This window comes from Mastomys coucha, unplaced genomic scaffold (genome assembly GCF_008632895.1).
Source record: "Mastomys coucha isolate ucsf_1 unplaced genomic scaffold, UCSF_Mcou_1 pScaffold13, whole genome shotgun sequence".
NCBI classification, from domain to species: Eukaryota; Metazoa; Chordata; class Mammalia; order Rodentia; family Muridae; genus Mastomys; species Mastomys coucha.
The window spans coordinates 38,727,409-38,742,673 of record NW_022196895.1 but is presented as its reverse complement, the minus strand read 5'-3'; the positions used below and the strand labels follow the sequence as shown (position 1 = coordinate 38,742,673).

Below are 15,265 nucleotides of genomic sequence, written 5' to 3'. Positions count from 1 at the left end.
GGAGAGAGGGAGAAAGGGAGAAAGGGAGAGAGGGAAATTGACTGGCTCCACAGAAGCAAGGTTGACTGTGTATGTCCAGGGACATGCCTGATACAGACAGGGGATTTAATAGTTTGTTGACTGAATGGTTAAGTTACTGGTCCAACTCTCAGGAGCATCATACTTCCCTATACCCCCCACTTCTTCCAGTCCATCTTGTGTCATCATCCGCTCCTGAGTCTCGCTACACCTCCCTAGGACATACAAGGTCCCTTGGGTGATACATTTCACTGAACTCCAGTGAAATGCTCACCCCCTCCCCAAGTATCTATACAGCCTGGTACAGAACCAGGAGGATGGAGAGTCAAGTTGGCTCCTGAGCCAAGGAGTACAGGTATACTTGCTCTGCCTCAGGCTAGCTGTGTGACTTCAGATTAATTACTCAGCCATTCTGTACCTCTCCTTCCTTATCTGTCCCTTAGGAACCATAAAGATAAGATAATTCACTGATGACTGGCTTAAGTGTTTAAACCATTTCAGGCAGTGGGTAACGTGGGGTATTCACGGGAGGTCTGTCTGAGAGGGTGCCACCGGAAAGTGGAAGTGAATAGAGTGGCTTCCTGAAAGCCTATGGCAGGTCAGACTCGGGCTGCCCTTTTGCCCTGGAGAAATCAATCAGTGGATATAATAACAGGATGCCAGGTGTCTGGGAAGAGTGGGATTGTGTTGATCCCTCCCAGTATCATCACACACACACACACACACACACACACACACACACACACACACACACGTGAGAATACTCATATGCACCACTGACCTCAGGAAGACACTGAACCTGAGCAGAGGAGAGAGAGGGATGTGAGCTGCCCCAGAGAGTGGCACCCCAGCTTGGGCCACTCTAGGAACTGACAGCAAAGTACCTCAGGAGCCTCTAGGTACCTCAGGAACTGACAGCAGCGAGGCTCAGACAACAGCTTCAGCTGAGTTAAATGGTTTCAGTCTGGGTGGGCATTTGCCCATGATTCTAGCCTTCAGAGGCTAAGGCGGGGGAGTCACAGGTACAAGGCCAACCTGGGCTACATATCAAGATCTCATTTCCCCCACTACTCTCTCGGTGACACTGAGCTGCATCTCCCCTATTCGGTGGCAAATGAAGCCCCTCCCAAGGCTGGCTCCAGGGGAACTGAGTGAGATCATGGCTGGGATAGAGTTGACACTTTGGGCTCTAAACACCATAGCTGGCTCATACATAGCACAGGAAGGCTGCCAGAACAATGTTCTCCAAAGAAAGCCCAGACACTGCCTGGTACTCTTGAAATCATGCCCCACTCTTCTCTCTGCCATGGCCCCAGAAGGAACAATCAGACCATGTGGGAGTCACAGTCCCAACATGGCTGCCTAATCCAACCATCTGGTCCTTCCTGAACTTCAGAACAAGGCTTTACCTGAACACGGGAATGATGCAGAGACTCCCTCCAAACACAACCATGCATAGATACATATACAGACATGCACGCACACATGTAGACACCCATCTATGAACACATAGATACACTAGACAAACACACACACATACACACACACCTTATCCGTGCAAAGAATCAGAAGGCTCCATCCCCAGACACCTGCTCAGAGCCTTTCCCCATTATGCAGCCCATCATGGATCATGTCAGCCTGCATTAGCAACCAGGCTCATCACATTAGGCAGCAGCCTTGGGCTGGCAGCTACCACTTTGAAATGCCTCTTTATCTCGTTGTCACGCTCCCTTCCGCATCGAACACAGCCACAGAGTGATCTGAAGACCCAGTGTAGACATGAAGGACCAGGTTAGAGGTCAAGGATTGCAAGGAAACCTGGAATATCCCACTGCCCTGGGCCCTGGGTGCCTGCATAGAACTCAGGCATCTCTGAGGAGCAGAGGAAGTAACACTGAAAGGCTCCAAGCTCAAGCATCTTTAGGAGCAACTGTAAAAAAACATGGCATGTGTTTCTGAAAACACACCACATAGATGCCCCCTGTCCACTTACTGTCAAATCTGTGACGCCTGTGGAGACTTCAGACCAACAGCATAATGTGACATTAGTAATGTCTCTCTGCCCCAACTCCCACCCCCCAGCCGTTTATCGATATCACTTATAAGGCACTGATCAGTTCCACCCTGCTGTGTTCCCGCCTGCTATAGATGAGGAAAGAAGGCTTGCTTTGCAGTCAGATGGGTCCTGAGATCGAATCCCACTTGTGCCTTCTCATCTCTGGACCATCCTGGGACTGTAACTTGGCCTCTTTGTTTTCTGTTTGTTTGTAGTCCTACTCTGGGCCAGTACCCGTTTTACATTTGTTGAAAGCTTTATCTGAGATTCTATATGAAGAGTGCCTGGCCAGACACCATTGTTTCAGTTAACTGTTTCAGGGTCAAGTTCACGGAGGAACCTCAGCTTCACCAGTGTGAAGCCTCAACTCACACAAGCCCTTGGTTGGCGTTCACTCGTGCACCCCTAAATCTTGGACCTCAGTCTCCAACTTACCTCCACTTTGAGAAAGGTCTGATGAAAACTCGACTGTGGTCATGTCTGGGTCATCCCAAACCCATTCTCCCACCTTTTTGATGTAGGCAGAGCCCTTTCTTGCGGCTCACCCCCAATCTACCCCATCACCTTCACTCTCACAATAGTTTATCGCCACCTCACTTCAGCCCCCTTTCTCTAGCTAGGACCTACCTTCTGCTGGCCTGGTGACTTATTCCTCATCTTCCGTGTCTCCACACACTCACCTATCCTCAGGAAGCCCCTCAAGACCTCCTATGCTCTCCTTCCTGGAGCACTCACTGCATTGTTGTAGGAAATAATTCACCCCTAACCCTACCACCAGCTAGAGCTGGTATCCTGTGCTCACCAAGTGAACCCTTGGGACTTTGTACAATGCTCAGTTGGTGTTGCTGAAGGAGTGGATGGAATGGTTGATGATTACTTCAATGAGTCTCCATGACTATCTTCAATAAGATGAGGACAGGATAGGTTCTGCCAATGACCAGAGCATGGAGCACATCCCAGTCTATCTGTCAGTTAGTACTTATGTTCAGAGCACAGGCCTCCTACTCCCACACATGTGCTTGAAAAAAAAAAAAACATTAATTTTCCATGCCTGGCATATGGGACCTGAGGGATCAACCCCTTCCTCCATCCTGGCTTCTGGAACACTAAGAATCTCATCTGTCTGGGCTTTCCTCCATGCTTTCTCAGGACCCTTCATAGGCATGCACATGTGTGAGCTGATGAGCATCTCCAAGGTGGGGCTGGGAGAACTCCGCCTTCTGGAAGGTGCTACCAGGTGACTGACTGCCTTTCAAGAAGCCACCTGCTTTGAGCCACCTCCGCTTGCCACCTGGGGTGACGTTGATCCATCCAAGGAGCTAAAGTCTTAATCTACGACCTGCTGTCACATCATGCAGGCTCAGTGCAAGATCCTGATACTTTGGAAAGGAGGTGGAAAGGATCCTTGTGGCGATTTACCTGCTGGCTTCTACTGAAGAGTTGCACCCGTGCTGTGTAGTTTAGCTTGTTTGGGCTTTGATATCTTTGTTCACATTTTTTCAAGACAAAACTCTCTCTCTCTCTCAGCAGCCTCACGCCTTCCCAGTCCACCATGAAGAAAAGACTTACTGGCATATGCTCTATATTCAATAAACACTTACCAAACACACTCAGTTTTTTCAGAAGAGTGACCATATAATTGACTGTCCAAACAGTAGCCATTTTGAATGTGACACTACCTAGTTGGTACTCAGGGACCATAGGTGTAAACAAAGATATTCCCAGGTCAGTCAGAATGCAACAAGTGCTTAGTGGCTCATCTTGGTTCACTAGAGTCTTGAGTGTTGGAACACTTTCCTAAAAAAAAAAAAAAAAAAAAAAAAAAAAAAAAAAAAAAAAAAAAAAAAGGCCTTAAATGCTAAGAGTAAAACTCAGAAGGAGTCCTCTAGAGTCATCATGTAAGAACGTGAGAAAGATAAATTGAGGCTGAAGCTAAGTAACATGTTCCTAAGCTCTTCTCATGATCGCCTTCCTAGGGTAGATTTTTTATTTAAGGAAGGCAGGGGGGAAGGAAGGAAAGAGTGCAGATGAGCAACACTAACAGAAACTCAGTAGGTTGCATTGTGTAAATGTGTGTTTTTGTATGTTTGTAACAATAATAAAGAAGGGGTCATGAATTTGAGGGGGAGTGGAGACAGGTGAAAGGGCAGAAATGACGTAAACACAGGACTCGTATATAAACTTGTCAAAAAATGAAAGATAATTAAATATAAAAACTATGAAACGGACTGGGAGTGAGAGCTTTGAAAAGTTCGTCCCCACAGTAGGATCCAAGTCCCCTCAAGGGGACTAGAGAAATGTTTCAAGTTTATAAAGATTGAATATTGTCCTGGTACCAGGTGTCAATTGTTGAAAGGCCCAGAATGTGGCAAGAATGACAGCTGGTTTCTGGGTTGTGATTTCCTGTGTGGTGGTAAGAAAACAGTAACTCTTGGTTTCAGGATCGTGATTTACTATGTAGTGGTAAGGACACAGCATGAACCTATTTTGTACAAGAAAAAAAAAAAAACCTTCCATTCTGAGCACTGTGTCTCTCTTGTACCCAGGTGCCTGTCCTGAGACCCATGGACCTGATGGTGGAGGCTACACCACGAAGAGTGTTTGCCAATGCGCATACATACCACATCAACTCCATATCTGTCAACAGCGACTATGAGACCTACATGTCTGCTGATGACCTGAGGATTAACCTGTGGAACTTTGAGATAACCAATCAGAGTTTTAGTATCCTTTCCTTGCAAAGCAATAACCCATTGGTCAGACTCACTGGTATCCAGGTAGGAGTGGGCTGGGGAGAAAGAAACAGAAGAAAAGACTGTCAAAAATGGAAATGTCTGGTATCTGTGAAGGAAAATCTTAAATTATAGGTAGGGCAGTACGGCATGTATATGCTCTGGCATGTAATTCAAAATCATTTATTCCTGCGGTGACATTTGTGTGTCATGAATTAAAATAAAGGTTGGGCTGACACATATCACATGTCAGTTGGTCAGGTGCTCGTGTAGCGTGCACAGGGCCCTGAGTTCAGTCCTCAGCATCACATACAGATGTGCTAGGGCACACTGTGATCCTGTCTCAAAAAAAAAAAAAAAATGTAGATATAACTTTACCAATAATGAAGATCTAGCAGTTTTTCAGAGTGGCTTCCTTAAGAGGGTCAAAATTAGTCTGGGTAAAGAACACGTGCCAGGGATATGGAGACGGCTTCTTTTGTGTCATAGTAGTGGCAGTGATGGTTGCTGCCATTTACTGGGACCCAAACCCATGTGAACTTGCAGTATTTGAATTTCATTTCTCTATTGGCGTATAATATGTAGCCTCCTGAAACTACACGGCTTGGTTTTCAGGATGAGCATACTCCGTTCTACTCCATTCTGCATGAGCAGAAGCCTGCTATCCCTCCCCACATCATCTTGCCGTGGGCCCCTCAAGGATGTTCTTGGCATAATGACCCTAATGGGGCTGAGGATAGAGGTACTTGTCTACAACACAACAGGTCCAATCTCCAGCATCTCACACAAAATCAACACTGTAAGCACTATTATCTTCCACTTTACTAATACTGTGGAAGGCAAAGAAGGCTCCTGAGTGTCTATGTAAGGCCACTTCTCTGACCTCATTATGTTATCCTTGCATTTAACAATAAAAATTGATCTTTGCTGAATGTCTAGAGCAGCTATTCACGATCTGTGGGTCACAACCAAAAAATAAGGACCATTGCAAAACACATACATATACTACATAATGGTAGCAAAATTACAGTTATAAAATAGCAATGAAAATAATTCTATGGTCGAGGGGGGTCACCACAACATGAGGAACTGTGTTAAAGGGTTGTAGCATTAGGAAGGGTAAGGACCACTGCTCTAGCATCTGCCTGCCAAGTCCATCCTAACTCCTGACTCTTAGCTCCAATTCCCATCTCAGCTCATAGTCTCAGCCCTCAGGCAGTTGGGTACAGATACTGACTCCAATTCAACTTTGCTTCCTCCCTTCAGTTGCTAGCTTCTGCCCTCCTGGCCCCACACATCCATGAAGCTCAGACAGCTGAGATGCCTCCATCTCCACTCCTCCCAACACTTACTGACAAGGGCCACCGTATGGCACCCTCTCCTTTGGCTCCCTAATTCCTCTCCTTCATCACTCATGCCCTGCCTATCAGGTACCATGTGATAACTCCTTGGCATTCTGGCTGTGCACCTAGCTAACACTCCAGTAACTTTCCAGAGAACTGAAAAGTCTATGTTGTTTCCCAGGGTCTAGAAGATTTCACACCGTCTGGGCCCTGACTCCCTCTGACACCTGTCATGTTGCTCCTGCCTCGTCCACTCTGCTTCAGCCAGCAAACTGTGCTTCTATTCCCTACTAAGTCTCGTTCTTCCTCTCTTTGTACCTGTAATACCCTCTGTCTGAAAATGTGTCCCATAGTTCGTGATCCCAGCCTCAGTGGAATCTACCATCTCTATAGCAACTCCCACTAGCTTCCAGGTGGCTGCCAGCAGCTAGATTCTTGCTGTCTTTGTCATGCTCACTGGGATTTGAAGTGTTTTTGTGTGTGCATTTTTAGTTTGCCTCTATGAGAATGTAAATCGTATGAGGGCAAGAGCCTTGAATGACCCATTGCTGTATTCCAATGAATTCAGCATTTTGTACATGAAAGCTGCTGCACGCAGGAAGTGTGATGTCATAGTCACTGGTCAGAGGAAAGCTACAGGACACTCTTCACTACAAAACTGAACTTGGATATTTAACTTGAAAAGTGGTAAAGACAAGCTGGGGAAAGGGGTTAGTTGGTAAAGGTTTTGCTCGGTAATCATGAGGGCCTGAGTTTGATCCCCAGAATCCAGGAAAAAATAACCTAGATGTGATGCACACTCTTGTAATACTACTAGCTGGCTCATTCTCTAGGCATCCTAGAGGCTAGTGGGAGATCCTATCTTTATGAGGGATGGGATAATTTAAAGAGCAACAGCTGAGGTTGTGCTGTGGCTTACACATGAACATGTGCACACACACACACACACACACACACACACACACACACACACACACAGGCATGAAACTCACACATATACCTGGAAAGGTGTTTTAGCAGTGGATATAGAGCTACTTAGTTCCTACCACAGAGATGCCCTATAATCCCTGAAGGCGTCTTAGGGAAGGTGTCTTGAACCAGGTTCTGGCTCTGAGATACATCTGGAGACACTGAGAACTGGCCTTTGAGGCTGTGACTGGACATGACACACTGTGTGGACCTGGGAATGGGGGCCTCTGACTGCAGGTTTTTCCTGGCAAAGCAGCTTCTGATAGAACGAGTATAGATGGCGGTCCCCTTACCCTCCTCACGTCTATTCCAAGAGCCAGGGATTTGTTGGAGCTCAGCCAGCTGTCACTCTGAGCTTATGCTTCCTCAACCTAGGTGGCATGTTTTCTGAATTTTGCCTCCAGGCTTTCAAGAGGGAAAGGAACTTTCTCCGGCATTTGGGGAGACAGATGCCTTAGGGAGAATGCAAAGAGGACATATTAATAGTGCCGTTTAGGTTATCTTCTGCAGATGTGTGACAGCCTGCCAGATGCTGGCATACAAATGAGACCATAGCGCTCACCCTTAAAGCTGCCATATGTAAAATAATCACTGTCATCATGTGGGTGACAATAACTGATATCTATATAATGCCTTTTAGCCAGACTGCCCCGGGCAGGAAGGCTATGCAAACTAGGGCCCTTTTGCCTCTCAGCACTGAAGTGTAGCCACTTCTGGAGAAGGGAGCAACCCTTTTCCACAACAGCCTCAAAAAAGTATCAAAAACAATTCTTTTCTTAAATACCTCCTATTTGGTACATCCTTCTGTTAAGCCTTTTATCTACCAAAGAGACTGGAGCATCACTTGGGACACTTGCAAAGCCATGCTATGAGAACCACCGAAGTGGCAGGCAAGATGCTTCAAAGAAATATATGGACTAAACTCATCATAATTGTCTGTTAGTTATATCAAGAGATAGAAAACACAAACCCCGTGAGTTCACAGACACTAAAATTACAAAGTGTACATCGAGAATTAACTCAGTAAGGCAAGTCGAAAGGAAGTCTGATTGGGCAAAAGCATGCACAACACTGATGTCATAGCAGACAGCTTTGGATTTGGAGTCTAACAAGAATAGAATTTGCACCCAGGCCCATGACTTTCTAACTGTGAACATCTCACAACATGCTTTTTATCCATCCAGACCCCTATTCTCCACTTCATCCTTTATCCTTCATAAGGGAAAACTACCAAAGGCTTGTGGGACATTCTCTGTCTCTCTGTCTCTCTGTCTCTCTGTCTCTCTGTCTCTCTGTCTCTCTGTCTCTGTCTCTGTCTCTCTCTCTCTCTCTCTCTCTCTCTCTCTCTCTCTCTCTCACACACACACACACACACACACACACACACACACCACAGATTAGAGAAATATCTAACTAAGTAAATGATCAGTATAACAAGGGCTGATAACATCATCCTTCTTGTCCAAAGGATAAGAAAACTGGAAAGTGGATCAGGGGTTTCTGCTCTATGGAATTCATTGCCTGGATCACACTCTCAATTCTAGACACCTCCTTTGGCTCTAGAGTTAGATAATATTATAAAATGTTGCTTAGTATATTCTAATCAGCACACAAGAGTCTCTAAGGCTCAGGGTCTCACATTCAGCCCGAGGTAACAGCATACCAATCCTCAACCTTTGGGTACCTGACCACAGCCCCATCCTCCATCCAAAGCCAGCCAGATTATCCTGTATAACAGGTCTTATCTTAAAGTGAAAAAAAAAAAACTATTTTAATGCATCAGGACCATAAAAGCACATTTCTAAGTTAATAATTTTCATATAAAAGGGCAGATACTAGGGCCAAGTCTTGTGCCAGGCACTGTGCTAAGCCTGATGATGACAGGAAAGAGAAAAAGAGACAAAATTGCATTCTCAGAATGACATGCTACAACTAATAACACTGGTGAGTGTTTCACTGTGAACTGAGACAAGCTCTTTAAGGAAAAATTTAGTTCTTCAGATGTATTTTTAAAGACGTGTTTTGGAGCAGGGAATAAAGGAATTTTCGCTGAAGAACTGATTTTTGAATTGATATTCAGAGGAAGACTAACGTTTTGCTAACTTCTGCAAAGAGGTGGGGCGATACTTGCCTAGCGCACACAAAACTGCCTGCAGCAGGATTCACTCTAAGCAGGCTGCCATCTTGGAGCAAGGCTGCAAAGCTTAGCTGAGGCTGCTCCTTGTATAAGTTCAGTCTCTGGGTGCCTCTAAAAGGAACAAAAACCTGGATCCTTTAACCTGGCTCCTAGCATCCTCGTAAGGTGGCTTCTTTTGTCACTTTGCCCCATCCAGGATGCACATCGCCTCAAATCTTTGATTTCTAGCTCCTAGGACAGCACTAGGTAGCACCATGGACTAGCTGCCTCCCTTCACACTCATGGGTTAGAGTCAGACAAGCCTGATGGGGAAGAAGACATGGATGCCTGATACATACTTTTCCTTCCTTCCATCCTTAAGATGTCTTTATCCTACCATGGGGGCAAAGGCACAAATCAATCTTAGGGTGGCATTTCATATTAAATAACATCACACCCTTTCTTCTTTCTGGTGCAGGGATCAAGTTTCATGCATGCTAGGTAAAGGTTTTCCCATTGAACTGTATCCCTGGCCCTGAAGAGAGCATCCCTCTCATGACAAGCCCGGCACATAGCCTGTATGTACTGAGACATCACCTTGAACACCACTGAACGCAACCCTGAAAGGTTTTCCTTTCATGGGTTTTCTGCTCTTGAAAAGAAGCTTAGAAAAAGATGACACCCATCCCCCAAATCACAAGAATGAGTCAAATGGAAACATTCCTGATCACGTGCTATATAAACTGAGAGGATGTCAGGAGCAGAGCTCCATCCCTCTGCCATGGCCCTGTGATCTGAGGAGGTAAGTGGGATAGTCAGGGTTCCATTGGAGAGGTGGAATTGTCTTCAGAGAAAACGATTTGAGCTTGGAAGGAGAGGTCAGCACCTTAGTGATGGACCCGTGCCAGTGAGTTGATCTCGTAGGTATACGGCTGGCCAGGCGAGTACAATCTTCAAGACATTGAGTCTGGGGTGGAAAATGACAAGCAGGCAGAACCCCACAGACATGAGTAGAAAGTAGTCACAGGCAGTAGTCAGAAGGGAAAGCTGAGGAGCCATCTATGGAAATGTCAGCTCTGCCAGCTCTCGGGGAATGTCTGGGCTTTCTCTTAGCAGGTCTCCTATAACTCAGGTTGCTCTCAGACATGCTCTATAGCCAAAGAAGGTCTTGAGCTTCTGACCCTCCTACCTTTCCCTCCCTGTGCTGCCACTCCTAGGTCATACAGGGCTAGGTCCTTGTGTGCAGTAGGCACTCTACCAAATGAGCCCTATCCCCAGGTGAGACCAGGGCTCTCTATTAAACGTCCTTCAGCTAAAGCATTCATGGTAGTACACACTTTTTTTTCTTTTTTTGGTTTTTTTGAGACAGGGTTTCTCTGTGTAGCCTTGGCTGTCCTGGAACTCACTCTGTAGACCAGGCTGTCCTCAAACTCAGAAATCCGCCTGCCTCTGCCTCCGAAGTGCTGGAATTAAAGGCCTGCACCACCACTGCCCGGTTGTAGTGCACACTTTTAATCCCAGCATCTGGGAGGCAGAGGCAAGAGGATGTCTGAGTTTGAAGCCTGCTTTGGATGCAAAACGAGTTCCAAGATAGCCAGGGCTGCATAGAAAAACCCTGTCTCAAGAATAAATATAAATAAATAAATAAATAAATAAATAAATAAATAAATAGATGCTCTCCAGATAGACCCACCCTAAATGTGCTCCTTTTTTATTAACATAGACTCAGCCGATTAAGGGAGGGGGGTCTTTAATTTTATCTGTAAAATCCCTCCATGGCTACACTGGGTGTAGCTTACCTATAAATGGGTGAGCAGCTGGATCTATATGCGCCACTTTATTCCCTTTTGTCCAGAAACTTTCTGAAGAGACTATTCCTTATAGCTGGGCCTAATCTGAAATGGGAGAAAAGGAATCTCAAGATCAGCTTAACGAATCTAGCATATACAAAGTCATCAGAGCAAATGTACAACAGAAAGAGACAAACATGTAACCTTTGATGAAAGACAAATATAATGATTTGGGAGCCTGAATTAAGCACCAAATATGTTATGGACATATGCTATCTCTTGGAATTTCTTCATCTTTTCTTTCTATTCTATTCTATTCTATTTTCCATTCTATTCTATTCTATTCTATTCTTCATTCTATTCTATTCTTCTATTCTATTCTTCTATTCTATTCTATTCTATTCTATTCTATTCTATTCTATTCTATTCTATTCTATTCTATTCTATTCTATTGAGACAAGGCCTCACTACATAGCCTAGGCTGGCTTGGAGCTCAGCATCTAAGTGCCTTGGCCTCCTGTAAACCATGATTACTGGTATATGCTACCACATCCAGAAACTCTTAATTTCTTTATACATGATTGTTCTATATTCAAGATCATCTGAGATTTTATAACTGGTTATATTTAAGGGTTAAAATTTTAGCAGGAGCTGGGCATTGGTGGCGCACGCCTTTAATCCCAGCACTTGGGAGGCAGAGGCAGGCGGATTTCTGAGTTCGAGGCCAGCCTGGTCTACAGAGTAAGTTCCAGGACAGCCAGGGCTATACAGAGAAACCCTGTCTCAAAAAACCAAAAAAAAAAAAATTTAGCAGCCTCTCTACAAATTATAGCAGATCTATATTCAACCATGCCAATACAATCAAACATGTAATAGCCTACCTATGTCCTCCAGGATGCATAGACAGCATAGACAGTAAGGGTTAGTACCTGAATGGACTCTTTGATTAGAAACTTTCTATAAGACAATTTGGGGCCTTCTGACTTGTGTACAGGAGCAATTCTGTGGTTGTGGGCCTCTCAAGAGCTCCCTAATCATAAGGAATGTTGCAGCCGGTCTTGCAAAGCACTCTGTAGATTTAATATGGCATCATGCATCTCTGTCAGTCACTCAGCCTGAGCATAGCACTTGGCAAATACACCAAGCTCCTAAGACATGCATATTCCCTGGAGTGTGCCTCAGAAAGCATCAGTGCCTTACCAATGTCCTTTCAGGCTGACAAAATTGAGTACTTTGTGATCACTGCTTAATATCCAAGGATCAAGTTTGAACCTTTAAAAAAAAAGAAAGAAAGAAAGATCTCATGGCAATGTGTGTCCCTGAAAGGGAACCCAGCTGTAATAGGCCAACACATAACTATTTTGCCACTTCAGAATTGGCAGACTTTCTATAGCAGCTGTTCTCAACCTGTGGGGCACAACCCCACAGTGGCCATATATCAGATATTTACATTATGATTCATAATAGGAACAAAATTACAGTCATGAAGTAGCAGAGAAGTAACTATGGTTAGTGGTTACCACAACGTGAGAAACTGGATTAAAGGGTCTCAGCATTAGAAGAACCTCTGCTTTAGACTCTAGAACACGTAAATAACTTCTCCTGCTTTTGAAATCAGGTAACCTCACCCAGTAAAAGTAGCAGAGCCTGTGTTTGTAACGGCCCTGCGAAGATCCTCCTCAACTCTCTCATCCCTGCCTGGCTCAGCTAGAACTTGGGGGAGAGCATTGTCAGTATCAGAAAAGCCAGTGCAATGAATCAGAGGCGCGCGTGGACAGCCATTTTGACCCCAAGACACTGTGTGGAAATGGTTTCCTTGGATACATGTGCTCGCTCCAGAAGATAGGATTTTGTCTAATATGAAAATGATTTAAATAATTTTTCTCCATTATCTCTTCTGATAATTAAAATCCTTAGAGGCTGTTAATAGGATTCTATTCATTTAAAGGCAAATACATTGAGCCCTGGAGAGATAAAGTGACTTTCTCAAGTTCTCTCAGCTAAATAGGAATGGGATAAAAACCAAACCCTCTTCTCCCAGCCACGTTTGCTACAATTACAGTGTCTATCGAGTGTTGTCTTGAACTCTCTCCCCACTGAGCTGAGAAGCCTGGTTCAGCTCTCAGGGATGACACTAAACAAAGAAGCTCCTGTTGTTTAAAGGCTGGCTGTCTTCTTGATTTAGAAGGACACATTCACTATAGAGATCTTGGACAATGAAACTAAACAACCAATAACTTTGTGCTACTGATTTTGCCCCTTCATTGTGAGAAGGCCTGCTAATTCAGCCAGCCATATTGGTTGGGAAAAAAGAAGAGAGTAGGGGGTGGGGAGTAAGAAATTGAAACTCTTTATTTGTAAGGGGCTTTTCTTCTACTTAGTCTGGGGTACTCTACCCATCACACCCCACTACACATACACACACACACACACACACACACACAAACACACACAGAGACAGAAAGACAGACAGACAGACAGGCAGGCAGGCAGGCAGGCAGGCAGACAGACAGACAGACAGACAGACAGACAGACAGACAGAGAAAGAGAGAGAAAGGAGAAGCAAATGAGGGAGGGAGGGAGGGAGAGAGAGACAGACAGACAGAGAGAGCCTCTCTTCTGCTTTTCAGTGACCACTGCCTAATGTAACTGATCTACCTTATCTATCAAGCACAGTTCCCCTAATATCGACCCTGTAAATTAGCACTGTATCTGCTTTGGTCTCTGGCATATCCACTGTACCCATAAGATCACTAGCCAATTGTTCGTTCTCTTCATGGTACAAGTAGATCAGTGGACTCCAGTTACTCACAGGTGACATACACGTTGCCTCTGTTCTCTCTGCAAGGCATGGCTATGTTTCCTGTCTGTTTCTTTTGCTCTCATTCATCATTTTTCTTGAATCACCAGACTGTGGTATCTATTTTGTGCCTAATTTTCCTCACCTGAAATGATATATGATAAACGTAAAATCTGTCTTAAAGGTCATTATACTCTAAAGTAATACCTCATCGAATGAGGATGGGGGAATGATATGGATAGCTTAAAGAAAAACCACTCACAGATGCACCCTCATAGAATCATTGCACACAGCTCCATGGCCCACCTGCCTTTAAGCACATTGCTTTCAGGTATAGGCTTAGATTACACTATGTTCCCAGAATTAGAATTTTGCATACATTGGGTATTTTTTTTCCATACTTGGACACTTCCCTGCAAAAATAATTTAATGATATAGTTTTTTTTGAAAGTTCATTTTATCATGTGTTTCTATATATTTATTTAGTTGGCTGTCAATCTTCCATAATCTTGCCCCTGGCTGGAAGCAGGGGAGTGATAGTCATAGAAAGCTTGGGTCTTCCAAACTTGGATGGTGTAAATGGCTTTGAAAGGCCTCCTACTCGCTCCACCATCCCGCCCTGATCCTCTCCACCCCTCATCCTTCTGCTGATGCAATTTATGGTTTGGACTGCTTATTTGTTTGAAGCGAATCCCTGAAGGGGTGACCTCCCAGTGTCTTCAATTATTACTTTCAAGGATGCCGTAGGCAACTGCCTGGCACAGCGGTGCCCTCACCTTCCCGCCTTCTGCCTTGCAAGGATGAAGCTCAGCTGCTGGGCTGGCTGTGGCCCTGCTCATCCTCAGAGCTGTCTCCAGAGTCCCCCTGGAGAGCCAGATTAACCCCTTTTGTTAACAGAGGTAATTTGCCTGGGTTTAGCATTAATAAGGAATGCTCCAAGCAGTTGGGGTCAAAAAAGAACAGATCTGTCAGGCCCCAGGGTTAATTTAATGGCAATCTGTTGGCTGTCTGGGTTGTATATTAGTCTCGAGCCCAGCGATAACTTTTGCTGCTTAGTTCTTTGGAACAACATGGAAATAATTTAGACAGAGTGCTCAAAAGAATCAGATGAAGAAATTGACTGTCAAAAGACATCATTCCACTCTCCAGTAGTACAGGGCACCTTGTGTTGCTTAGCCCCTTTCCTAAGCCACACATCTCCCTTTGGAACTTGAGTGAGTAATGGCGTTAGTTTCTGGGCCTTATTGTGCATCCCCTCCTGTCTTCCTCAGAAGACATCAAATTTTGGGCAACTAGACTCTCTTACATGTGTTTCTAGACTTCAGTAAAGTCTTGCCTTTGGAAATAGGACAAGAAAGCCCTTGTCAGTCAGGTTTTTGTTCCAACTTCTGGTTCAAGAACATTATATCATAGGACATAAAAATTCTGGTTCTAGAAAATA

General features: G+C 44.7%; 1 protein-coding gene across 6 annotated transcripts in view; it reads left to right on the top strand.

The window, feature by feature from the left end:
• The window catches only part of Ppp2r2b (protein phosphatase 2 regulatory subunit Bbeta), a 417,822-nt gene that overhangs the window by 346,062 nt on the left and 56,495 nt on the right, over positions 1–15,265 (top strand). For all 6 annotated transcript variants that reach the window (XM_031365583.1, XM_031365585.1, XM_031365581.1 and 3 more), the window contains one exon: positions 4,621–4,798. In XM_031365583.1, coding sequence (XP_031221443.1) covers positions 4,621–4,798 — 178 coding nt within the window. The remainder of the gene's footprint in view (positions 1–4,620; positions 4,799–15,265) is intronic.